A 27,213-nucleotide genomic window follows, 5' to 3' on the forward strand; every position below is an offset into this window, starting at 1 on the left:
TAAAACTACGAAGTTTTCAAAAATTACATTTTTTGAGACGTCGTCGTACCATTTAAATTAAATTTTTGAGATTTTTTTTGAATATTAGAATAATGTCATTTAGTAGTATATTTGAAAAGCAAGTTGTGCAAATTTGAGACTTATATAAGTAAAATATTGTATTAGTTACACTTTTTACAACATTTTTGAACAAAATTCATGTAAGTCTCATTTTCCGCCCACACTGTACTTATGCCCATAGATTTTATTTCTTTTTATTATACTTATAAGATGGCTAATTGTTCTTCTTTCGTGTCCGGTTTGTAAAATTTAATTTGATCCATTAGTTAAAGAATTATATTAACATAACTAAACTGTGCGCTCCGCCGAACGTTAGTATACAGTGCGCCAATGTTTGTGAGAAGGGTGACTTGCGTTATAAATAAAAAATTGTAGAAGCTGTAGATTTATTATTAGAAAAATTTTTATATAAGGATTTTTGTGTAAAATTTTCTGAATTTTTCAATGGTCAAGTAAGTTTTTTTCTAAGATTTTCTAAAGCAACTAATTTCGCAATTCATTTATTTAATAAAAAATGAAGCACCTACTTCTGGAGTAGAACTTTTTGATATGTTGTTTATTAAACATTTCTTAATCAAATCATAAAAATTCCTAACTTGTTCGATTTTTTCCGAAGTCAAAATCTCTATTGACTCCCCTATTATTAAAATGAACAAAATAAGATTGGCAGTTTTTCTGAATCATTTTAATTGTTTACATTAATTTTACACAATTTTGCTTTATTTTGCTGTTTCTGAAGTTGATTAAAAATTTAAAATACGCCAATAATTAAAGAGTATGAATTAAAAATGAAAAACATGCATGTGGGTTATAGAGATTTAAGAAGAGTGAACATTTCAGAAGGAGCGAAGTATGGAATGAAGTACTAAAAAAATATGGAATGCCAATTAACAGAAATAAATCAAAAGTTATGGTTATAGGAGAATACAATACTTTGGAGTAGAATTAGAAGACAATGGAAGACAAGAAGAAGATATCAATAATAGGGTTCAAAAAACGATGAACCTAGACTATGCAATGAACAATAAATTTATAAATAAGAATGAAGTAACAGGAAAAACGAAAATTAATATGTTCATGTCGATATATAGTAGACCAGGGCGCATCGGTAAAAATATTAGTACATTTGGACGTTGAGAGGTGACTCAAATTTTTTTGCAAAATTTGCTTGAAAATAACTCAAATAATAATATTTGAGTTATCCTCCCTCTCACAAAGGTTCGGAACATTGTTTAAATAATTAAAATGTCAAAAAATGAAGGAAAAATTCGATTTTTTTCTTCGTTTTTTTATTATAACTTTAAAAATATTCATTTAAGAGAAAAGTTGTACTAACATAAAAGTTGCATAATTAAATTTCCTACAATATAGAATTGGTTAAAAATTTAAAAAATAGTCATCCTTGTTGCAACATAGCAATAATTGCGAAAAAAACATACAAAAACAAGTATTCGCATTTTACGTTTTTCAACCATTTATGTTAGACTTAGGACCTTCATGTTTCACCCAGAAAAACTTTATGATATAGTAAAACAATATTGTAAATTTTATTAAGATCGGTTCAATAAATTTTGCACAATAAATTTTGCAATCCAACTTTCGCAAAAAAAAATTGATGTTGAATTTTTTTTTTGCATATAGAAGTGTACTGTAACTTTCATTTGCAAGTTGCAAAATTAAAATTGATTAACTACCACGGCGTCAGGAATTCTTTTAAATAAACATTAATTATTGGTGCTACGCGCAGGGCAGCGGATAGTTTGCCCTGATTGGACATTCCAATGACCTTTGATAATAATTGATACATTCTAATTCTTATTACATTTCGATATAAATAAATAAATTTGTTTATTGCAAAATAAAAACACATACTCTATCTTTTGAAATAACACTTTTTTTAGCAAAAACTTTCTTTGTTAATATATTTTAACTTAGAGAATAAAAGTTTATTATTTTTAAACATATACAATTGTTTAAACAATATTTCACAAACAATAATAAAATTAGTTTGATTTCTGTGGAATTAAAATACAGCAAAATATAGAGTAGCAAAATAATATATTAGATAAAGATTGGAAGAAATTTTAGTGGAAATCAACTTGTGTGAATCGAACACCGCTGTCCTGCACGTAGCACCAAAAATTAAGGTTTATTTAAAAAATTCCTGACGCCGTGGTATATAATCGATTTTACTTTTGCAAATTGCAAATGAAAGGTACAGTACACTTCTATATGCAACTAAATATTCAACTTGCTATCTGCTTTATTTTCAGTCCTGCAACATTAAAAAAAAATGAATTTTTTTTGCGAAAACTGGATTGCAAAATTTATTTTGCAAAATTTATTAAACCGATCTTATTGAAATTTACAGTGTTGTTTTACTATATCATAAAGTTTTTGTATTTAAAATATAAAGGTCCTAAGTTTAGCGTAAATGGCTGAAAAAAGTAAAATGCGAATACTTGTTTTTGTATGGTTTTTCTCGAAATTATTGCTATTTTGCAACAAGGGTGACTATTTTTTAAATTTTTAACAAATTACGTATTGTAGAAAATTTAATTATGCAACTTTTATGTCAGTACAACTTTTCTCAGAAATGAACAGTTTTAAAGTTATAATCAAAAAACCAATAAAAAAATCGAATATTTCCTTCATATTTTGACATTTTGATTATTTAAACAATGTTCCGGACCATTTTGAGTGGGAGGATAACTCAAATATTATTATTTGAGTTATTTTCAAGCAATTTCTGAAAAAAAATTGAGTCACCTCTTAACGTCCATCTCAAAACAGATGCGCCCTGGACTATAGGCCTACTACTGTCGGTCGAGGGTCCTAACAGAACGACAAAATCGATTCAATATTAAAATATTGTTATGATCTGCTTCTTATTAATTTTATATTAATTATTATTTATTTGATTAATTATTTAATTGTCGCAAATCATACATAAAAAAATGAATAAAAATCTCAGGGTGCCTTTTTATACTATTAAAAAAAAATCTAAATTATCTCACGTTATACTTATCTTCTCTCGTGGGTTCAGTATCTCTTAGTTGATCCTAATCGGGATAAAATAGGAAAAAGAAATAAAGCAAAATATTAAAAGACTAAGTTTTTCAACCTAATAAAAATATTTGTAAATTAAATATTTTTAAAAGATTTTTAATTGAAAAACTTTATTGGCCCATTTCCTGGTGACAACCTCCAAGGCTTCTACAATATGCAAGCCAAATGGATGCTGCAGTGAAGACTAAAGGGAAGGAATTCTACACTATGCAATTCACAACCCCCGTCTGCAGCGTGGTAAAGTTCCAACGGAAAATGGACCTAGTTACTCTATAGGAGTAATACTAATATAAAAATAAAAATGTATACCATTTTTATTTATTCAGTTGCGGTGCGAAACCAAAACTGTCTTAATTTTTACTCAGATCAGAGAGTGCAGCCAGCACCCTTATCGACGATTTCACCTCTTGTTAGAGGTTCATCAGAGACTGCATAGGCTGCTTTTCTCTGGCCCAGGTAAAAATCTTCGACATATCCATCTCCCACCGCAACTGACGAGATGGTAGTAGGTGCCTAGCGGCATCTGCTAAATAAAAGACTAAGTTTTTCAACCTAATAAAAATATTTGTAAATTAAATATTTTTAAAAGATTTTTAATTGAAAAACTTTATTGGCCCATTTCCTGGTGACAACCTCCAAGGTTTCTACAATATGCAAGCCAAATGGATGCTGCAGTGAAGACTAAAGGGAAGGAATTCTACACTATGCAATTCACAACCCCCGTCTGCAGCGTGGTAAAGTTCCAACGGAAAATGGACCTAGTTACTCTATAGGAGTAATACTAATATAAAAATAAAAATGTATACCATTTTTATTCATTCAGTTGCGGTGCGAAACCAAAACTGTCTTAATTTTTACTCAGATCAGAGAGTGCAGCCAGCACCCTTATCGACGATTTCACCTCTTGTTAGAGGTTCACCAGAGACTGCATAGGCTGCTTTTCTCTGGCCCAGGTAAAAATCTTCGACATATCCGTCGATAAGGGTGCTGGCTGCACTCTCTGATCTGAGTAAAAATTAAGACAGTTTTGGTTTCGCACCGCAACTGAATGAATAAAAATGGTATACATTTTTATTTTTTATATTAGTATTGCTCCTATAGAGTAACTAGGTCCATTTTCCGTTGGAACTTTACCACGCTGCAGACGGGGGTTGTGAATTGCATAGTGTAGAATTCCTTCCCTTTAGTCTTCACTGCAGCATCCATTTGGCTTGCATATTGTAGAAGCCTTGGAGGTTGTCACCAGGAAATGGGCAAATAAAGTTTTTCAATTAAAAATCTTTTAAAAATATTTAATTTACAAATATTTTTATTAGGTTGAAAAACTTAGTCTTTTATTTAGCAGATGCCGCTAGGCACCTACTACCATCTCGTCAGTTGCGGTGGGAGATGGATATGTCGAAGATTTTTACCTGGGCCAGAGAAAAGCAGCCTATGCAGTCTCTGATGAACCTCTAACAAGAGGTGAAATCGTCGATAAGGGTGCTGGCTGCACTCTCTGATCTGAGTAAAAATTAAGACAGTTTTGGTTTCGCACCGCAACTGAATGAATAAAAATGGTATACATTTTTATTTTTATATTAGTATTACTCCTATAGAGTAACTAAGTCCATTTTCCGTTGGAACTTTACCACGCTGCAGACGGGGGTTGTGAATTGCATAGTGTAGAATACCTTCCCTTTAGTCTTCACTGCAGCATCCATTTGGCTTGCATATTGTAGAAGCCTTGGAGGTTGTCACCAGGAAATGGGCCAATAAAGTTCTTCAATTAAAAATCTTTTAAAAATATTTAATTTACAAATATTTTTATTAGGTTGAAAAACTTAGTCTTTTATTTAGCAGATGCCGCTAGGCACCTACTACCATCTCGTCAGTTGCGGTGGAAGATGGATATGTCGAAGATTTTTACCTGGGCCAGAGAAAAGCAGCCTATGCAGTCTCTGATGAACCTCTAACAAGAGGTGAAATCGTCGATAAGGGTGCTGGCTGCACTCTCTGATCTGAGTAAAAATTAAGACAGTTTTGGTTTCGCACCGCAACTGAATGAATAAAAATGGTATACATTTTTATTTTTATATTAGTATTACTCCTATAGAGTAACTAGGTCCATTTTCCGTTGGAACTTTACCACGCTGCAGACGGGGGTTGTGAATTGCATAGTGTAGAATTCCTTCCCTTTAGTCTTCACTGCAGCATCCATTTGGCTTGCAAATTGTAGTAGCCTTGGAGGTTGTCACCAGGAAATGGGCCAATAAAGTTTTTCAGTTAAAAATCTTTTAAAAATATTTAATTTACAAATATTTTTATTAGGTTGAAAAACTTAGTCTTTTATTTAGCAGATGCCGCTAGGCACCTACTACCATCTCGTCAGTTGCGGTGGGAGATGGATATGTCGAAGATTTTTACCTGGGCCAGAGAAAAGCAGCCTATGCAGTCTCTGATGAACCTCTAACAAGAGGTGAAATCGTCGATAAGGGTGCTGGCTGCACTCTCTGATCTGAGTAAAAATTAAGACAGTTTTGGTTTCGCACCGCAACTGAATGAATAAAAATGGTATACATTTTTATTTTCAAAATATTAAAATAAACATACAGAATTGTCTTTTATTTATCAAAATCAATACTCTAAAAATCTATCAAAACTAAAACCTGTGGACACAAATGTCCGAATGAAATTTCTACCACTTAAATTTATTTTAGTTAAAAAAAAACAATTTATCGGTTTGTTCCCGATGACTTTGGTAAAACAAACTAAACAAAACAAATTTATGTATTCGCAAGATTACCTATATTTACTATTTACTTTTTGAAATATTGGAATTTTAATTCATATGCTTTTTACTCAAAAATTTAGTTTCCGAACATAAAAATTTCTTTCACATAAATTGACTGATCTTTTGCTTCACTCACTCTGATGTCTTCTCGGGACACAAAACAGCTCTCCCTCGTTGACTATGTTAAAGGCTACTCATCAAAGCCCTCTCCGTTCTCCAGCTTCAAAACTATCAGCATACCAGCACCAATTCTCCAACAAGCCGGGCCTCTTTTGACACGTACTAGATTCAAAAAAAACTCCAAAAATTCTCTGCTCTCCTTCTCACGATAATACAGAATCAAAGAGGTATTTCGTCTCAATTTGATCTGTCTCTCGTTCCACTTTTCAACACTATTTTCCACTATCAAACAAACCACTGGTACTTGCTAACTATCTATTCACGAAAACGTCGAACTGCTCCTCAGCGATACCAAAAACATAATGACTTCTTTTTCAAACTCTCTCAATCATTCAAACTACCTTTCCCCTTCCAACTTGCCAAGAATCAGAAACAATCTTTTCCATTCGACAAACAAACATTCATGTTCAAAATTATTCCGACCATCCTAATTACTTTCGGGGAAACTCTACAACATTTACTCGTGTTGAACAAAGATATTAGAATTCCAAACTTTCTTTTTAAAGCCACTTTTCTCGAAAATGATAATTACATCCAGCTGTGGATTCTATAGTTTCCGTAGTAAACAAACTTTCTCCATTTTAAACCTAAATACATCGTCCTTTTCACTTTAATTATTCACAAAAGTCTTTAATGTTTCATCGGAAAGCTCATTAAAAAAAATCCACTTACATCCAAACTAAATTCTAATAAATATTTACAGCTCAATATACAGGGTGTATCAAATTTATGTGCCCGCGTTATTTAAAAAAAAATTTAATTTAATTTTGATTTTGCCTTTGATTGATAAAATTGAAAACACAATAATATATACAGGGTGTTTCATTAAGAATTGCAAATATTTTAACTGTCGATTTCTGGGCTCAAAATATTGAGGTTTAACCCAAATCACCTAGTCTAAATATGCTTCCTAAGGGAGCTAAAGCTCTTTGAAGATGGGGCCTTGTAATTAAAGTTTTAAATACCTCCAGAACGCTTTTATTTAGAAAAACGAAAACTGGTAGGCCTATTTATCTTTTAGAGATAAACCGATTCCATAAATTTAGAATTTCTACTACAGGTCATAAGCGTCCGTTTTGGTTAGGGCAATGGTTACTTTATCGCATACCTTTTTTGTCTTTTAATTTTTAAAATTTTTAATACTGGATTATGAAATTCTGAGGAATTTTAGTACTAAAAGGTTCTCTTGCTTTAAGTCGGTAAATTTTTAACACCGTTTTCCGGTAAATTTTTGAGTTTGAAAAAAGATTTCGAAAAACAATTGTTTAGAAAAATAAAAACTGGTATTGTCCTTTTCATGATCATTTTTCAGTGCGTAACAAATAATAGGAAAGAGGGTAAGTCCGTGATAATACACATTTATGACATTTATTCTAACATGACATTTTAGTTAAATCTGACAGTTGTCACATTTTATTTTCAAGTTGGAATAAAAACAAATCAAATGTGTTTCTTGCATTTATAAAATGGTATTTTCTTTGATTTGTATAGTGTTATAAATTATACAGATTATATTTGTAATATTATTATCTAATTAAAAAAAAATTATTTTTTTATTATGGCGCCATCTATCGACAACTAGAATAATCACCGAACTAGAAATAATTACCGAAGTAATCACCGACGTGCCTTTTTTTCTGTCATATACAATTTAATACGTTAGAAAGAAATCGAAAAACTGTGACGCACTGAAAGATGATCATGAGCAAAAGAATACGATTATTTTATCTTTAGAAAAAATTTCAAATCGATTTTTCTAGAAAACGGTGTATCCTACCGATTTAAAGCAAGAGTACGTTTTAGTACTAGAATACCTAACAATGTATTAATCCAGCGTCAAAAATGCTTAAAAGTTAAAGACAAAAAAGGTATGCGATAAAATAGCCGTTGCCCTACCCAAAAGGAACGCCTATCACAGGCACTGGGAATTCCCATTTTATGGAATCGATTTATTTCTGGAAGATAAATAGGCGTACCAGTGTTCATTTTTCTAAAAATAGAAGTGTTCTGGAGGTATTTAAAAAAGGATAAAATGTAAGATTTTTTCTAACATGGCGACTGCTCCCGGGTTAAAGAGCTCTAGCTCCCATAGCAGGCTAGCAGATTTGGGTTAAACCTTAATATTTTGAGCCAGGGAATCTACAGTTAAAACATTGCAAATTATTAATTATTCACTCTGTAGAAAAAAGGCAACTCACTTGGTGGGGTCATTTTCGATTTAATAAAGGTACTTTGAAGTTAAATAGTATCTAAAAAATTCGATCGGTATCATAATTTAAAATTGTTGTTTTCAAACTCGTCGAATGCTCTATAGTAGATTATATGATTATTAACTATTTAGTAATTATTTTTTGCCAATTTTATTAAAATTGGCAACATTACCGATCAAAATATCTAGAAAGTTGCGTCTGAGTTTAGCGAACAGACTATACCACGAGTCAATAATGATGGCTATTATTCCCGAGGAATATTTACGAACCGAGCCGCGTTAGCGGCGAGGGAGTAACATTCCGAGGGAAAGAGAGCCATTATTGCGAGTAGTATACTCTACTTTATCTACGACAAATTAATTAATTTAAGATTTTTAATGAACAACTTTATTTGTTAAAAACATTAAAATTAGTAATAGTACAATTAATAAACTGAATTGTTTGAGAATCATCATTAACTTTAGTAGAGTTTTTAATACAAATATTTACATAAGGTATTAAGGTAGATGCTGTTGCTGTAGCTAGTTCTACAATTTCTGGTGGTGTACAATTAAAAGATTCTTCATTTTCGTCCATCTCAACACAAACTGTCAAATATACTATTCGTTTGACAGTGACACTTTTTGAGGTTGATTATTTTGTTTCCGTGGTGAATTTTGTGATTGTTCTGCCAGAGGGATTAATAGCTATTAATCCCGCATTATTAATCCCTAAGGGATTATTATATGGCATTATATTGCAAACACCACAAGTATAATACATATATTATGTATCAGTCGTAGATAAAAACGTTTAAAACGTATGTGTAGTATTTTCCATTTTATGTATTCTTTATTTTTTCATATTTTTCTAAAGCTATCTTCTTAGTGCATCAATGAAATTTATTCTTTTTATTAGGACAATTTTACTTTAAAATAAATTTATTTGACGTGCCGTTTTCCACTTTGGAAATCGTTCTCAAAATATAAAACATTAAGTAATTAAAGAAATGTTGTTTTTGTCACCTGATAATAAATTTGCAGAAATATACCACTATTAGTCCAGGGTAATAAGGTATTTTCCATGACACTTCAACAGCCAGGGTACTGAAGCATTTTTTCGACAGGTAATACCTATAAGAACAAATTGTAACTATTTCCTGCTTAGGATCTGGCGGCCATTTTTATTTATAAACAATTTAGTGTAGAAAAACGGTATTTTTTCCTTTATTCAAATTAATGGAAAGCAGTAAGACTTATCGTTTTCTTAGTACAAATATCTTCGAGAGAATGGAAAAAGCTTTAAAATGGCGTATTATAAAGTTTAATATAGTCATACAATAACTATTTTAAAAATAAGTGTACAGCTTTCAAATTTGTGTCAAATTAGGGTTCTTTGGTGCTTAATATGTGACAAAAATTTCAAAGCGATTCATTTAATTGTTTATATTTTATTCAAATTGATTAACCCAGAGACCTTTTTTTCAATAACATAAGTCAGAAAAAAAGAATGTTAGAACCATTCTATGGGTATCAAATGAAAGAGCATGAGCCAAATTTTCAAATTGGTTTAAAAAAAGTGAATAAAAAATTCATTTATTATATATACAGTTTAGCTCCTTAGGCCTAGAAGGCCCATGGCTTGGTGCATTTATTATTAATAAATAATTATGCAAAGGTATGGCCAATTTTTCCTTATAAATTTTGTATTTTTTTATACAACAAATTACATATATTTACTACAATTTTTCATCAATTATCATATACATACCATTACTTGGTAGTTGTGCACCTAAAACACGTTAAAAAAAGATTTCTTTGAAAAAAGTTATTCAAAAAGTTTATAAGGAAGAAATGACGATATTTTTGCATAATTACGTATTACTAATAAATGCATTTTTATTTACTTTTTTTAAACTAATTTGAAAGGTTAACTCATGATCTTTCATTTGACACGTGGAGAATGGTTCTAAAGTAATTTTTTTCTGACTTATGTTATTGCAAAAAAAGCTCTCTGGGATAAACAATTTGAATAAAATTTAAACAAATGAATGAATCGCTTTAAATTTTTATCACGTATTAACCACCAAAGATCCCTCATTTGACAAAAATTTCAAAGCTGTATACTTATTTTTATAATTGTTATTGCGAAATTAATTTTTTTGCTGTTTCGACCTTTTTTCGCAATTATATTAACAATAAATAAGTATATCAAACTTTGTAATACGCATTTTACTGCTTTTTTAATTCTCTCGAAGATGTTTCCACTAAGAAAACCAAAGTCTTAATGTTTTTCATTGATTAAAAAAAAGAAAAAGGCCGTTTTTTGACACTAAATTGTTTATAATTAAAATGGCCGCCAGATGCTACGCAGGAAATAGTTACAATTTGTTCTCATAGGTATTACCCGTCGAAAAAACGGTTCAGTACCCTGGCTGTTGAAGTGTCACGAGGGTATATGTTTGTCTTATTACCCTGGCCTATATTAGTACCCTTTCAGAATAATACACTGGTGGACACCGGTGTCTGACACCGGTCTCGCCACCGGCAGCAAAGCATTGTTTTAAACGATCGACTACAGACGGGCCACTTTGACTGTCTAGCTCAAAAGATTTTAGTTGCTCAACAATGCTTTGCTGCAATTGAACACCGGTGGCGGACACCGGTGTCAGACACCAGTGTCTTAGTCTAAAAGGGTACTTAGTATGTTTTAAGAGAACATAATCATATAAAATTAGAGTTATACATATGTTAATATTGAGAGTAAACTAAATGTACGACCAACTACTTACCACGTCGTGGGATAAACCATGAGGTTTTTCTCCTGGGTATTTTCTTCGTGATTTATTGGATCATCATCATCATCATTACATGTGGTTTTCTTTTTAAAGAAAAATCACACGCTATGATTTTTCTGAGGGATATTCTTAATTTAAAAAAGTTAAAGTGAGATAAAATTATATTATTAGACGAAATTTTTACCAAGTAACAAAACCAAAATTCGTTTCATTTATTAATGTTTTCTATTTTAAGAACGATTAGTAAAGTGGTGATTTAAATGTCAAATAAACTTATTTTAGTAGTAAAATTGTGGCTAATTCCCAAGAAAAATAGTAAAATATTTTTTCATTTTTATAATGGTAAATTATTTTAATAAACCTTAAAAAACAAAGCATATGAAATTTTATCTAATTTTCCCGACATACGTATAGGTCTTCCCGCGTATATAAAAAAAAGTTGATTAATAGCAAGCTGAAAATTTGTTAATTATTTAAGGGTGTCTAATCGGACAAACTTTGATATATGGGAACAATGGAACAGGGAAAGTTTTAATTGTGGAACGACTTAAAAATTTGGAACGGTCATACCACGAACACGTCACATGTATTTTGTCCGAGAGAACTTCCAATTGATTTGTTACCCTTTCATTAAACTCTAATGCAAAAATCAGACTGCTATTTATCACCAAATGGGCATTTTAATGAGTGGGACACGTAGAACCGGTCAAATGACAGGAATTATGACAGGTGATAAATAGCAGTCTGATTTTTGCATGAGTGTTTAGTGAAAGGGTAAGAAATCAATTGGAAGTTCTGTCGGACAAAATACATGTGAAGTTTTCGTGGTCTGACCGTTCCAATTTTTTAACCTGTTCCACAATTAAAGCTTCCCTGTTTCAGTGTTCCCATATATCAAAGTTTGTAAGTCTAGACACCCTTAAGCTATTAACAAATTTTCAGCTTGCTATTAATCAACTTTTTTTTCATACGCGGGATCCAGACCTAGTATACAATAATTCACAATTCACAGTCATATTAAAAACATCAAGTAAAGTAGGGAGTTTTTCGCGAAACTAACAATCATCTGCTTTCCGGATAAAACATTTTTTTTCTTAAATTTTATACATATAGTCGGAGATATAGAAGCGGATTTTGTGCGTGATAAGTAATATGGAAAAACTATACGGGGATATGTTGAATTAGTTGTGTACATGACTTTCACCAACGGCTGGAAACCAGAGTTGGGGCCGAGGGTAGTTATAAGGGGTCAAAATCGCGGATTTTATTATTTTTTTTTATGACGCTCATGATCGAGATAGTGCACCAAAATTTGGGAGTAAGTAGGTCATGACGTAACTAAGTAACATCTCTAGGGGCGGAACGCTGCGTGGCCGACAAAGTGGTGGGGGTTGGGGTAAATATAAAAAATATAAAGGGTTTTTTGCGACGTTCGTGATTGAGATAGTGGACCAAAATTTGGGAATAAGTAGACCATAACTTAGTTAAGTAAAATCCCCAGAGCCGGAAACCAGAGTTGGGGATGAGGGTAGTTTTAAGGGGTCAAATTCGCAGTGTGTATTATTTTTTTGTGACCCGGCACAACATTTGTTCCCCACGCAGCGTTCCGCCCCTGGAGATTTTACTTAGTAATGTCATGATCTACTTATTCCCAAATTTTGGTGCACTATCTCGATCAAGAACGGCAAAAAACCCCCATATATATTTTTATACTCACCCCTGCCTACCACCCTTTGTACCCCAAGCAGCGTTCCGCCCCTGAAGATTTTACTTAGTTACGTCATAATCTACTTACTCCCAAATTTTGGTGCACTATCTCCATCATGAGCGCCACAAAAAAAATAATAAGGACCGCGAATTTTACCCCTTATAACTACCCTCGTCCGCCACTCTGGTTTCCGCCTCTGGGGATATTACTTAGTTATGTCATGGTATACTTATTTCCAAATTTTGGTGCACTATCTCAATCATGAACGTCGCAAAAAAACCCTACCATTTTTTTATATTCACCCCTGCCCCACCACTTTGTCGACCACGCAGCGTTCCACTCCTGGAGATTTTACTTAGTTACGTCATGACCTACTTATTCCCAAATTTTGGGGCGCTATCCCGATCAGAGTTTATGGAGTTTATGAGCGTCACAAAAAAATAATAAAAAACGGAATGTTGACCCCTTATAACTACCTTCCTTCCCCACTCTGGTTTCCGGCTCTCGGGATTTTAATTATTTATGTCATGATCTACTTATACCCAAATTTTGGTGCACTATCTCAATCACGAACGTCGCAAAAAAACCCGGTATATTTTTTATATTCACCCCTACCCTCACCCCTTTGTTGGCCACGCAGCGTTGAGCCCCTTGAGATTTTACATAGGTATGTCATGACCTACGTATTCCCAAATTTTGGTGCACTATATCGATCATAAGCGTCATAAAAAAAAATAATAAAATCCGCGACTTTGACCCCTTATAACTACCCTCGGCCCCAACTCTGGTTTCCGGCCGTTGGTGAAAGTCATGTACACAACTAATTCAACATATCCCCGTACAGTGCTTCCATATTACTTATCACGCACAAAATCCGCTCCCAGCTCTTAGACTAATAGACAAATAATTCTAGCATGAGTTGCTTATTAAAATCGTGTCATAGCTAACCTTAAAGGGGGCTGTAGAGGTATCAATATTTCAATCACATTTTTTTGGAAAGTATGGTAGTCTTGGAATGACATGAAATTTGGCATGCGCGTAGCTAACATGTCAAACAAAACAAGTAATATTATGCCGATGTGTGCTTTTACCCTGGGTGTGAGTTTCATTCCGTTTCGGGATTCGGGAGTGTAAGAAGAAACCTTTAAAATAAGTCCGAAATTGGATAAACTGATTAATTCTAAGCAACGCAACGTGTGCTCTATACAGTTTTTTCACTAAGTCAATACTTTTCGAGTTATTTGCGAGTGCATATGTTTATTTTTCAACAAAAAAACCAAATAACTGGAAAAGTATTGAGTAAGTGAAAAAATTGTATTGAACAAAAGTTGCTTAGAATTAATCAGCTTATCCACTTCCGGACTTATTTTAAAGGTTTTTTTTCTCACCCCCGAAAAGGGGTGAAACTCACCCCAGGGTAGAAGCAGACATCGGCACAATATCACTTTTTTTGTTTGACATTTTAGCTACGTGCGTGCTAAATTTCATGTCATCCCAAGTGTTTTTTTTAAATTTAGAGCAAAAACCGTGAGTGAACGTACTATAAACCGTTATTTTTACAATAATTTATTAATAACAAAGTCGGAGCGTAGTTTAAGCTATCACGACTAGCGGCAATCAATTAAGCGTATAAAATACTATGAAAAAGGCTACAAACTTGCTGTAGATAGCGCATTTCGAGCTTTTCGGCGAATAAACTATTATTTTGTTATTAACAAAATAACAACATATTTTGAGTAATCGCGACTAGTCGCATTCGATTCAGCGACCAAAAATACACCAGAGAAGACCTTAACACTATCAATTTTAGTAATTTTTACAAAAGTTATAAACTATTACCGATTTTGCCATATTTTTCTGTTTTTGAAGAACGAGTCAATTAAAAAAAAATAAAATACGCCAATAATTAAAGAATGTAACGTAAAAGTTAAAAAATGTATATGAGTTATAGTAATTTAAGAAGAGGACATTTCCGAATGAGCATTCGCCGACGATTTAGTCATATTGGCCGAAAATGAAAAACAACTACAGAGAAATATGGAGAAGGTGAAAAAGAGGAAGAAAAAATATAAAAAAAGTAAGTATATAATAAGCACGAACCTTCCAATACCTACTTAGAAGTAGAATTGGAAGACAATCGAAGACAGGAAGCTTCTTCTTCTTAAAGTTCCATCTCCTAGCGGAGGTTGGATATCATAATGGCTATGGTCACTTTGTTGGCTGCTGCTCTGAACAGTTGTAATGAACTACAGTTAAACCATTCTCTAAGGTTCCTCAGCCAGGAGATGCGTCTTCTTCCTATGCTTCTTTTTCCTTGGATCCTTCCTTGCATAACAACTCTCAGCAGCTCATATCTCTCTCCTCTGGTAATGTGACCCAAATATTCTAGTTTTCTTGTGTTTATACTGTTCATAATTTCTAACTCCTTATTTAAACGTCGTAGCACTTCAACATTGGTAATCCTTTGAACCCACTGAATTTTCAACATTCTTCTGTAACACCACATTTCGAACGCTACTATTTTTTCTATATGTTGCCTTTTCAATGTCCAAGCTTCCATTCCGTATAGTAATATAGAAAATATGTAGGATCTTAGAGCCCTCAATCTGAGAGGCAACTGAAGATCTTTGTTTGTAAGCAGTGTCTTCATTTTTATAAATGCTTGCCTTGCAGTTTCAATTCGGACTTTAATTTCTTTGCTTTGGTCATTTTTGTCATCAACCCAGGTTCCCAGATATTTGTATGTCTTTCTTTTTCTATTTGGGTTTGCTCTAGTATTAACCTTTCATTTCCATGTTGTGTTTTTGAGACAATAATAAATTTAGTTTTTTTCTTGTTTATTTTGAGTCCATATCGAATGCAATAATCGTTAATTCTATTTAACAATTCTTGTAGCGACTCAAGGGTGTCTGCCATTATAATGGTGTCATCAGCGAATCTTATGTTATTTACTGTTCTTCCGTTTATAGAGGTTCCATCACTTAGTTCCGCTATCGCTTCCTGAAATATGGCTTCACTGTACACGTTAAACAGTAGCGGCGACAGTACACAACCCTGTCTTACCCCTCTCTTTATATCAATATTCCCGGACTCTTGTTCGTCTATCTTTATATTGGCCTTTTGATTCCAATACAGATTGATGATAATTCGTAAGTCTCGTCTGTCTATATCTCTGTTTTTCAATAATTCTATTAGTTTTTCATGTCAGACTCTGTCGAATGCTTTTTCGAAGTCGATGAAACAGGAATAAATATCCAGGTTCATATCTAAGCATCTTTGAGAGAGGACATTAAATGCAAACAATGCCTCTCTTGTTCCAAGTCCTTTGCGGAACCCGAATTGGGTATCATCCATATCATTTTCTAGCTTTCTGTATAATCTTCCATGAATCACCTTTAGAAATATTTTGAGGGTATGGCTTATTAGTGATATTGTCCTATAGTCTGAACAATCTTTGGCATATATTGTTTTAGGTATTGGTACAAAGGTGGACACCAACCATTCCTGAGCTATTTTTCCGGTTTTATATACTTCATTAAACAGATCCAGTAGTACAGGTAGAGTTTCATCATCTAGACATTTCAGTAATTCTGCAGGTATTTCGTCTGGACCTACAGTTTTTCCGTTTTTTGCGTTTCGTATTGCTTGTTCGATTTCCTCCATTATGATCTCTGGTCCCGTTTCGCTATCCATTTCTTCCGGTTCTTGTCTATTATCCTCAAACAGATCTGTTATGTACGCCTTCCACTTTTTTAATTTCTCTTTGACTTCTATAATAATTTTTCCATTTATGTCTTTAAGGCCATCTTTCTTTTTTCGCTGTGTATTTGTGATTTCCTTTATTTTCTTATACATATTAAAGCTATCATGTTTTTTAGAATATTCCTCTATTTCACTGCATTGATTTGTCAGCCAGGTGGATTTGGCCTCTTTTATTTTCTTTATTATTAACCTCTCTATTTCTTTGTATTTTGCCTTATTCCTGCCTTTATGTTTTCTTCTTTCCTCCATTAACTCTAGGATTTCTGAAGTCATCCATCTCTGTTTTTTTCTTATTTTTGTCTGTAATATTTTCTTTCCTGCGTCTACTAACGTTTCTTGTATCATGTTCCATTTGTCATTAACATCTGTTGTCTTTATCACGTCTTGTTTGATTTTCTTTAAGTTATCATTTATTTCTTGTTTTAAACTCTGACGTATAGGTTCTTCTTTTATCTTTGAGACATCGAATCGTGGTATATTTGTTTGTTTCTGGATCTTTTTTAATTTTATCTTTATTACGCCTACTAGTGGATTATGGTCTGAATTTATGTCAGCTCCGGGGTATGTTCTCACAGACTTTATAGTGTTTTTATATCTGGATTTGATTAAAATGTAATCTATCTGGTTTCTTACAATGTGATCTTCCGAATCCACCGGTGATTTCCAGGTATAAAGTCTTCTTTTAGGTAGTTTAAATAATGTATTCATTACTACCAGCTCCTCGCTTTGGCAGAATTCGACAAGTCTGTCCCCCCTTTCATTTCTTTCTCCCAAGCCAAATTCTCCCACACATCCATCCACTTCCAGACAGGAAGCAGATAATAACAATAGAATTCAAAAACGATGAACCTATGGTATGCAATGAACAATAAAATAAATAAGAATAAAATAAGAAAAATAAAAAATTAAGTTATTCAGTCAATACAGGGTGTTTCTTTAATAATTGTCCATATAGTAACTGGAGAAACCTAAGCACAAAATACGAAGATTTAACCTAAAACACTTAAACAAAATAATGTGGTTACTTACTGAGTTACAGGGTGTTTTATCTAATAATTTAAAAATTATTTTTACTCAGCATTTTAAAACTATTCAACGTATCCTTTTCGTAATTGTCAGGAAGTATAGGTACTGTACAAATTACTAAATTATGTTAAACAGACGTTTCTGTCTATTACCAGAGGCGTACGACGGGGGAAAGTGAATGGTTGACCCTCTCCAAATTCTACGCCACTGGCGGAATTGCTATTTTAGTTCAATTTTTGGATTCTCAAATACTTTCTACGAAAATAATATACTCTTCATTCGTAACGATAAAGTCATTAGTTTTCGAGATCTTTGAAGTTAAAAATGAAACGACACGGTTATTTTGATTAATGTATTGTGTCGCTTCATTTTTAATTTCAAATATCTCGAAAACTAATAATTTTATCGTTACGGATGAAGAGTGTATTATTTAAATAAAAATATTGAAAAATAAAAAAATTAAATTGAAATAGCAATTTCGTCAGTGGCGTAGAATTTGGGGAGGGTCAACCTGCCACTATCCCCTGTCGTACGCCTCTGGTAGTAGCTAGAAACGTTTATTTATTTTAATTTAGTAGGGTGTACAGTAACTACACTTTCTGCCAAGTATGATAAGGATACGCCAAATAGTTTTAAAGTACTGGGTACCAAAATTTTTAAATTTTAATCATATGAATCACACCATAAATTAATCAAAATAACTGTGCCGTTTCATATTTAACTTCAAATATCTCGAAAACTAATGACTTTATCGTTACCAATGAAGAGTATATTATTTACGTAGAAAGTATTGGAAAATCTAAAAATGGCACTAAAATAGTAATTCCTCCAGTGGCGTAGAATTTGAGAAGGGTCAACCATTTACTATCCCCTGCTGTACGCCTCTGGTAGTAGCTATAAATATTTGTTTATCATAATTTAATAGGCTGTATAGTAGTCGCACTTTCTGTCAAGTATGAAAAATATACGTCGAATAGTTTTAAAATGCTGGGCAAAAATAATTTTTAAATGTTTAGATAAAACACCTTGTAACTAACTAAGGAACCACATTTTATTTAAGATGATACAGTAGCGATCAACAGGTAGCCAAAACGCCTTCCAAGATTGCGGCTGCAATTTTGAATATTTTTCGAGATAATTGGCACACGTATTCGTAATATAATAAAGAATGGCGGTACAGAGCCCAATTTGAAAAATATATTAATATGTGGAAATTACTCTGTAATTAAATACAATATTACAAAACGAGTCTGTACCACCATTAAGAAGAACAAAAAAATACACTTTCTTCAAATAAACTTTTTTATCCGATGCCTAGATTTTGTGTCATTTTGGAACTACTAATAAAATAAAAAATTTTAGTATGTAGTTCCAAAATGACACAAAATCTAGGCATCGGATAAAAAAGTTTATTTAAAGAAAGTCTATTTTTTTGTTCTTCTTAATGGCGGTACAAGTTCGTTTTTTTAATATTGTAATTAATTACAGAGTTATTTCCACATATTAATATATTTTTCAAATTGGGCTCTGTACCGCCATTCTTTATTATATTACGAATACGTGTGCCAAATATGTCGAGAAAATATTCAAAGTTACAGCCGCAATCTTGGAACGCGTTTTCGCTAACTGTTGATCGCTACTGTTTCCTCTTAAATGTTTTATGTTAAATCTTCGTATTTTGTGCTAAGGTTTCTCCAGTTACTATATGGACAATTATTAATGAAACATCCTCTATACAGGCCTGTATCAACCTTAGGTTGCGAGTCGTGAGTTCTAACAGACAAAAGAATAAAACACAGGCACTAGAAATGAAATATCTAGATGCGTTCGAGGAGTTATCAATAGAGGTAGACTACGGAACATTCAAATAAGAGAAGATTTGCCAATAGAGTCAACATTAGAATATACAGAAAGAAGGCAACTCAGTAAGTGGTGTCATCTTTAGAGAATGAAGAAATTATAAAACCGGTGAAAGTTGTTTGGCAGACACAACGTAAAGTGGAAGGAAAATAGGTAGACCACGACAAACATGGAATATAACCATAGGAAATATCATCGAAAAAAGTGTACCAACATGAATAGAAGCGAGGCTGCTGACTAGGGATGGCGGTTTTTGACAAAACACCGGTTTTCGGTTATACCGGTTTTTTTTGCTTACGGTTTAACCTGGCGGTTATAACCGGCCAACCGGTTTTCAGTTTTTTTAATCCAATAGGTTACAAAGTTACATTTACAATACACTTTAGTTTGCGATACTCCATTCGACTCGATATCAATATGATCAAAATTAGTACTATCGAAAGAACATGTATTACTTTTAACACGTTTGTATATTTGTAGAATAGGTACATTTTAACTCATTTAATACTTCCTGTATCAGTGTATCGTTTTGAAAACGTAGCGAAATTCTTGAAGATTCGTATTCGTAATCAGTAATTCAATATTCATAGTCAGAACATTATTTTGGTAATCAGGAAAAAGTCACTCACCCACTTTCAATGTCAAGAGTTAAGTGTGAAAAATAGATGATGTTTGCCTCTAATTCAACTAGATCACTTCTTATGTAAATATTATGATCACAAATACCTTTTCAAGGAAATATTATAATAAATCTTAATAATTGTTTCTGGCTGATATGAGATTGCAGTTTTAGTTTGCTTCTGTATTTTATAAAATAAAATAAAATTTGAATTATGGTTTTGTTTGGAATAATTACTTGAGAATAATAATTTATGATTGGGATCCAAAATAATACCTAACCTAATCCTAATCACCGTAAAAACCTAATAACCGGTTTTTATTTTAAAAAGAAAAAACCGGTTATAACCGGGACAATAAAACAACCGGTTATTGCGAAGTAAAAAAACCGGTTTTAGGTTTAAACCGGTAGGTTTTTCCCATCCCTACTGCTGACCATAAATAAGAAGGAGTGGTTCAGATTTGTACATAATATAAATCTATAGTAGAATATTAATTAAGTTTACAAATAAGATTATTTTGATATTAATATTAAAATCAATGCATGTGATTGGTTTTTCACAGACGTGATTTGTCGAGTAACTTCAAAAACGTAACTTAAAAATATTGACAATATCATTTTGAAATCATCTATTTTAGAATGTATAATATATGCCTGAATTGTCAATATGAATGAGTCAGATAAAAGGTAAAATTAAATTATATTAGAAGAAATTTTTACATAGTTATAAAAATAAAATTTGTTTAATGCCTTCTATTTTGAGAACGATTCCTGAAGTGGAAATCGAAACGTCAAATAAACTTATGTTAAAGTAAAATTGTGGCTTATTCTCAATAAAAATAGTAAATAATTTTTTCATTTATTTGAAGGTAAATTATTTTAATAAACATCAAAGTAACAAAGCACATGAAGCTCTAGCTAATTTTCCCGATTTACCCAATTTACATATTTATTCAAAACAATAATCGTACCTTTGGCAATTTTTTTCTCCATCGTCGCGCCACAATTCACATTTATATGAACGTCCAGTAAACTCGGGAGCTAATTATAGTCCGTTCGCTAAACTCAGACACAACTGGCTAGTGATTTTAGTAAGTAATTTTGCCAATTTTGGTAAAATTGGCAAAAAATAATTACTAAATTGTTAGTAACTTTGCCAATTTTTGCAAAATTGGCAAAAAACAAAAACATTACGGACTAAAATCTCTAGCCAGTTGTATCGGAGTTTAGCGAATCGACTATACCACACATAGAAATATTTTTGCGAAACTAACCATCGTTCGTGTTTTCTTAACCATCTTATGAACTAGTTAATATCGATATGTATCTATCTTCTTCTCAAATGAAGAACTATTGTATCTTCATTACTTTTCATCACTACAAAACCCCTCTTGACAGCAATCACAAAAGTGTTAGCTAATTTTTCAAAAGTTATAAACAGTTACCGATTTTGACGTATTTTTCTGTTTTTGAAGAACAAGTTAATTAAAAAAAAAATGAAATACGCCAATAATTAAAGACTGTAACATAAAATTCAAAAAATTTATGTGAGTAAAATTTGATATTTTAGAATGAAGATTCGCAGACGACGTAGTCATATTGGTCGAAAATGAGAAACAACTACAAATGGAACTACAGGAAGAAAAAACAAAAAAAACAAATATAAAATAAACACGGACCTTTCAATACTTAGAAATAGAATTGGAAGACAGGAAATAAATAACAATAATAGAATTCAAAAAAGTAGGCGGTGAACGGGTGAACAGTAAATTTATAAATAAGAATGAAATAACAAGAAAAACAGAAATTAATTTGTTCAGTAAATATTCAGGCCTGTATCAACCTTTGGTTGCGAGTAGTGGATTCTAACAGAACGACAAAAGAGTAAAATAGATCCACTAGAAATGAAATATATGAGATGCGTTCGAAGAGTTATCAATAGAGATGGACTACGAAAATTTAAAATTTGCAAATAGAGTCAACATTATTATATACAGAAAAAAGGCAACTTAGTTATTGGTGTCATTTTCAGAGGATGGAGAATACAAAACCAGTGAAATAGATTTGGCAGGCAAAACGCAAAGAGGAAGGAAGAATTATCGAAAAAACGGTAACAACATGAATATAAGCACGGTAACTGACCATAAATAAGGAGTCGGTCAAATTTGTAAATAATGTAAATCTATAGTAGAATAATAAATAAGTTTGCACCCCCTCCGTGGCTCAGTGGTAAGAGCGCCTGCCTTTGGATCGAAAAAATCCGAAAGGTTGTGGGTTCGAATCTCACCAGGGTCAGAAATTTTTCATTTATTATAAATTAATAAATGAATATAGTTTCTGTCCTTGTGGGATCGGTATTCACCGGAGGGACCGCAGACGTTCGGATACAATTAGCGTCTATTTGCAAAGACAATGACGTCGACTTTGCAAAGTAACAAGACACTTACTCAACACACACACTACACATGACACTAGGTACCTAACTGTTCAAAATTACCGTACCTACCATGCCAGTGGCCATTAGTTGTCGAGGCATTAGCTAAATAAAAAAAAATAAATAAATAAATAAGTTTGCAAATAAGATTAATTTTGATATTAATATTGAAATCATTGCATGTGGTCTCTTCAAAGACAAATCACATGCGATGAGCGTTACTCAAAATTATTAATAATATAATTTGAATTCATTTAATTTAAAATTGTGTAATATCTATTTGAATTGTCAAAATGAATGAATCAGATAAAATTAATTTAGTAGAATAATTTTTTACCAAAAAAAAACAAATTTTTTAACAAAAACAAAATTTGTTTAATTTATTAATTTTCTCTATTTTGAGAACCATTTCCGAAATATCCGAATTGGAAATCGAATATTGAAATAAACTTGTTTTAAAGTAAAATATTGGATTATTCTCAATAAAAACAGTAAATTATTTTTTAAGTAGTTGTATAATGGTAAATAATTTTAATAAACATCAAAGTAACAAAGAAAATAAAACTTCTGCTAATTTCCCCGATATATAAAATTTACATATTCATAATTTTGTAAACGATAAACAATAATCGTACCTTTGGCAATTTTTTTATCCATCGTCGCGCCACAATTCACACTTATATGAACGTCTAGTAAACTTAGGAGCTAATTACCACACACAGAAATATTTTCGCGAAACTAACAATTTTTTCTCGCAGTCGGTGTTTTATTAACCATCTTATGAACTAGTTAATATCGATATATATCCATCTTCTTCTCAAATCAAGAACAATTGTATCTTCATTACTTTTCATCACCACAAAAACCCTCTTTGAGAGCAATCACAAGTGTTAGCTAATTTTTTAAATGTTATAAACGTTACCGGTTTTGACGTATTTTTCGGTTTTTGAAGAACAAGTTAATTAAATAAATAAAATACGTCAATAATTAAAGAATGTAACGTAAAATTCAAAAAATTTATGTGAGTAAAATTTGATATTTTAGAATGAACATTCGCAGATGACGTAGTCATGTTGATAATGAGAAAGAACTACAAATATATATGGAAAAGATGAAAAAAAAGGAAGAAAAAACAAAAAAATCAAATATAGAATAAGCACGAACCTTCCAAATCTTAGGAATAGAATTGGAAGACAATGGAAGACAGGAAATAAATAACAATAGAATTCAAAAAACGATGAACTTATAGTATGCAATGATCAATAAATTTATAAATACGAATGAAATAACAAGAAAAACAAAAATTAATTTGTTCAGTAAATATTCAGGCCTGTATCAACCTTTGGTTGCGAGGCGTAGGTTCTAACAGAACGACAAAAGAGTAAAATAGAGCCACTAGAAGTGAAATTTATGAAATGCAGACGAAGAGTTATCAATAGAGATAGACTACGAAAATTCAAAATTTGCAAATAGAGTCAACATTAGCAAAAAGTTAAATTCGACATTTGCAAAAAAGGCAACTCAGTTATTTGAGTCATTTTCAGAGAATGGAGAATACAAAACCAGTGAAACAGATTTGGCAGGCAAAACGCAAAGAGGAAGGAAGAATTATCGAAAAAAGGGTAACAACATGAATAAAAGCAAGGACCATAAATAAGAAGGAGTGGGTCAAATTTGTATGTAATGTAAATCTATAATAGAATATGAATTAAGTTTACAAATAATAAGATTAATTTTGATATTAATATTGAGATCATTATATGTATTCTCTTCAAAGACAAATCAGATGCGATGAGCGTTACTCAAAATTATTAATAATATAATTTGAATTCATTTAACTTAAAATTGTATAATATCTGTTTTCAAATGTTCTCAAAATTATTAATAATATAATCTGAATTCATTTAATTTAAAATTTATTAATTTTCTTTATTTTGAGAACCATTTCCGAAATTTTCGAACTGGAAATCGAATATTGAAATACATAAACTTCTTAAAAATTGTATTGTAACATTGTGGGCTATTCTCAATAAAAACAGTAAATTATTTTTTCAGTAATTGTATAATGGTAAATAATTTTAATAAACATCAAAGTAACAAAGAAAATAAAACTCTTGCTAATTTCCCCGATATATAAAATTTACATATTCATAATTTTGTAAACGATAAACAATAATCGTACCTTTGGCAATTTTTTTCTCCATCGTCGCGCCACAATTCACACTTATATGAACGTCCAGTAAACTCGGGAGCTAATTACCACACACAGAAATATTTTCGCGAAACTAACAATTTTTTCTCGCTGTCGGTGTTTTATTAATCATCTTATGAACTAGTTAATATCGATATGTATCCATCCACTTCGCAAATGATAAATTAACGCTCGCGTGTTGATTATCCGACGCGTTAATACAACAAACTGATGTACTTAATCGGGTCCTTTTTTAAAACAAGCGGGTACTATAGTGGTCGGAAGTGAGTTGATTGAGATTGCTCGAATGGCATGGGTGCAGTGCAAGGAACGCAGCTAGGAGGCTGGGTTTATAGGGGATACTGAATGAAGTCTGCAACAACGCTGCTGTTGCGTTTTGAGTTGTGCGGTTAAATGAGATAAACAAAAAATTCACCGCTCAGTTCAATTAATTTAATTAATGTTATTTAAATCCTTAACGAAAAACTGTCCCTTTTTATAAAGTACACTCCTGGCCAAAAAAATCGGGACACCTTCAAAATGGGTTATTTTTGATGTGTCGAATCTCCTAAACCTGTTGACCGATTTTAGTGATTTTTTCAATATATTATGGCCTTATTCTCTAAGAATATGGATGTAGTAATAATGTTGCTGAACAGGTAAATGTCATTGTATGCCGGGTGTAACAATAATACTGTGTTTTTTCCTGAAAGTTCGTAACACCCTGTGGAATATTCTAGCATTTAAAAAATATTGAAATTAAATCTCAATTGTAGCCTTAGCCTTTCTTAACATTCTTTCATTCCTTTTTGACTCATTCATTTATGTTGGATAATGTAAAAGTTAGGTACTTTGACAACTAGCCATGCTCTTTATCAATACAGGGTGTTTCTAAATAAGTGCGACAAACTTAAAGGGCTAATTCTGCATGAAAAAATAATGACAGTTTGCTTTATATACATATATGTCCGTAAATGCTTCGTTTCCGAGATACTGGATGTTGAATTTTTTCTTACAAACTGACGATTTAGTTATTGCTCTAAAACCGGTTGAGATATGCAAATGACATTTGGTAAGTTTTAAGAGGTTTGCAATTTTTAAAAGTCATGGAGGTGTTTTAGGTGTCATGGAGGTGCAATAAGTTTTCAATTAAATACGTCTTACGGATATTTTTAATATTTTTCAATATTTTTAATATTTCTATTAGGTTGAAAACTTTGACTTTCAGTTGCCAGATGTCGCTAGACACCTACTCCATAAACGTCAGTTTCAATGCAGGGATAAACTCTCGGAGTTTTTTCACTTGGGGCAGAAAGCAGCAAAACCTACGCCTCTCTGATGATGACTCCAATTACAGTCGAAAATTGTCGATTTAGAGTGCTGGTTTGCGCTCTCTGTACTACACTCAACCAAAAAGGTACGTAATATCAATAAAAATGTTAATTCAGACAACAAATGCAATACTTAAAATTTGTCCAATTCTTGGTTTTATTGGGACAACAAAACGATGTTCATCAATTCATTATTTTCGTTCGTTGAGCCAATGTATTGCGTTTATTGAATGGATGAACATTCATTATGTATACCATAATATCACTTTATTGGTATTACGAACTCTGTTCACTGAGTCAACGAACACTATTTATTGATATTACGAACACTATTTATTGAGGTCAAAACGGCAAACAGGTGTATGTTTTCAAAAAACTTTTGATAGTGTGTAAAAAAATAATTTTATTATCAGCTGAGTACTTTCGACACATAACTTGCCATCATCAGAGCTTCCTAAAAGGACATTTTAAGATAAAATTTTTTTATATAAAAAATGAGTGAAAAACTTACGTCCTCTTATAAAACCTTCATAGAAGAGCAATTGCTAAACGACACAATAAAAAACATGGATACTGGGCAAAAGCCACAGATATAGGGTATAATAACCCTTTAAAGTGAATAAATTCACATCTAAATTCTTTTATTAATTAATAAGACAACATGGATAAGTCAAACCATTTTGAGGCCACGTGAAACACTATTTATTGAGCCCAATATTTATTGAAACAACAACGTGGTTAATTGACCGACGAAGACTATTCGTTGTGTCAATAACAGTGTTATTTCTCCTAACGTATTTCGTTTATTTTTACAATTATTTCAATTTATTGTTACAATTAATTCCGTTCATTCCCACAATAAATACGGTTTTTCTTACAAGCAATTCTATTCATTCTTACAATCAGTTTCGTTTATTTCTACTATGAACGTATTTTATATTAATAATTACTGAATGCAATAGCCCATTGTATGATATTAATTGATTAATAATAATTTTTTAAATCCCCCTTTTTTTGTCCTTAACCTAAAGGACTTTACACTGTGTGATTTTTAATATGATTTCACTTATACAGTGTACTGGAATAAGTGATACACTCTCCCCACCCCCTTATTAACTTATTTATGTTTACAACATAAGCAAAACTCTCGGACAGGTCGATTTTTAAAATAATCAAAGTATATTATAACATCAATGTTTCGAACTTTACACGAT

At 31.9% G+C, this 27,213-nt stretch overlaps 1 protein-coding gene across 5 annotated transcripts in view; it reads right to left on the reverse strand.

The window, feature by feature from the left end:
• The window catches only part of LOC126889552 (organic cation transporter protein-like), a 557,313-nt gene extending 532,346 nt beyond the window's left edge, over positions 1–24,967 (reverse strand). The window contains exon 1 of one of the 5 annotated variants that reach the window (XM_050657918.1): positions 24,660–24,967. In XM_050657918.1, the coding sequence (XP_050513875.1) occupies positions 24,660–24,681 (22 nt within the window). In that variant the 5' untranslated portion in view covers positions 24,682–24,967. Of the gene's footprint in view, positions 1–21,014; positions 21,050–23,112; positions 23,150–24,659 lie in introns of those variants that run through there. The other 4 variants (XM_050657915.1, XM_050657920.1, XM_050657919.1 and 1 more) reach the window with 4 other exon arrangements.
• Between the last annotated feature and the right edge of the window lie 2,246 nt (positions 24,968–27,213).

Source organism: Diabrotica virgifera, chromosome 8, assembly GCF_917563875.1.
Source record: "Diabrotica virgifera virgifera chromosome 8, PGI_DIABVI_V3a".
In the NCBI taxonomy this organism is placed as follows: Eukaryota; Metazoa; Arthropoda; class Insecta; order Coleoptera; family Chrysomelidae; genus Diabrotica; species Diabrotica virgifera.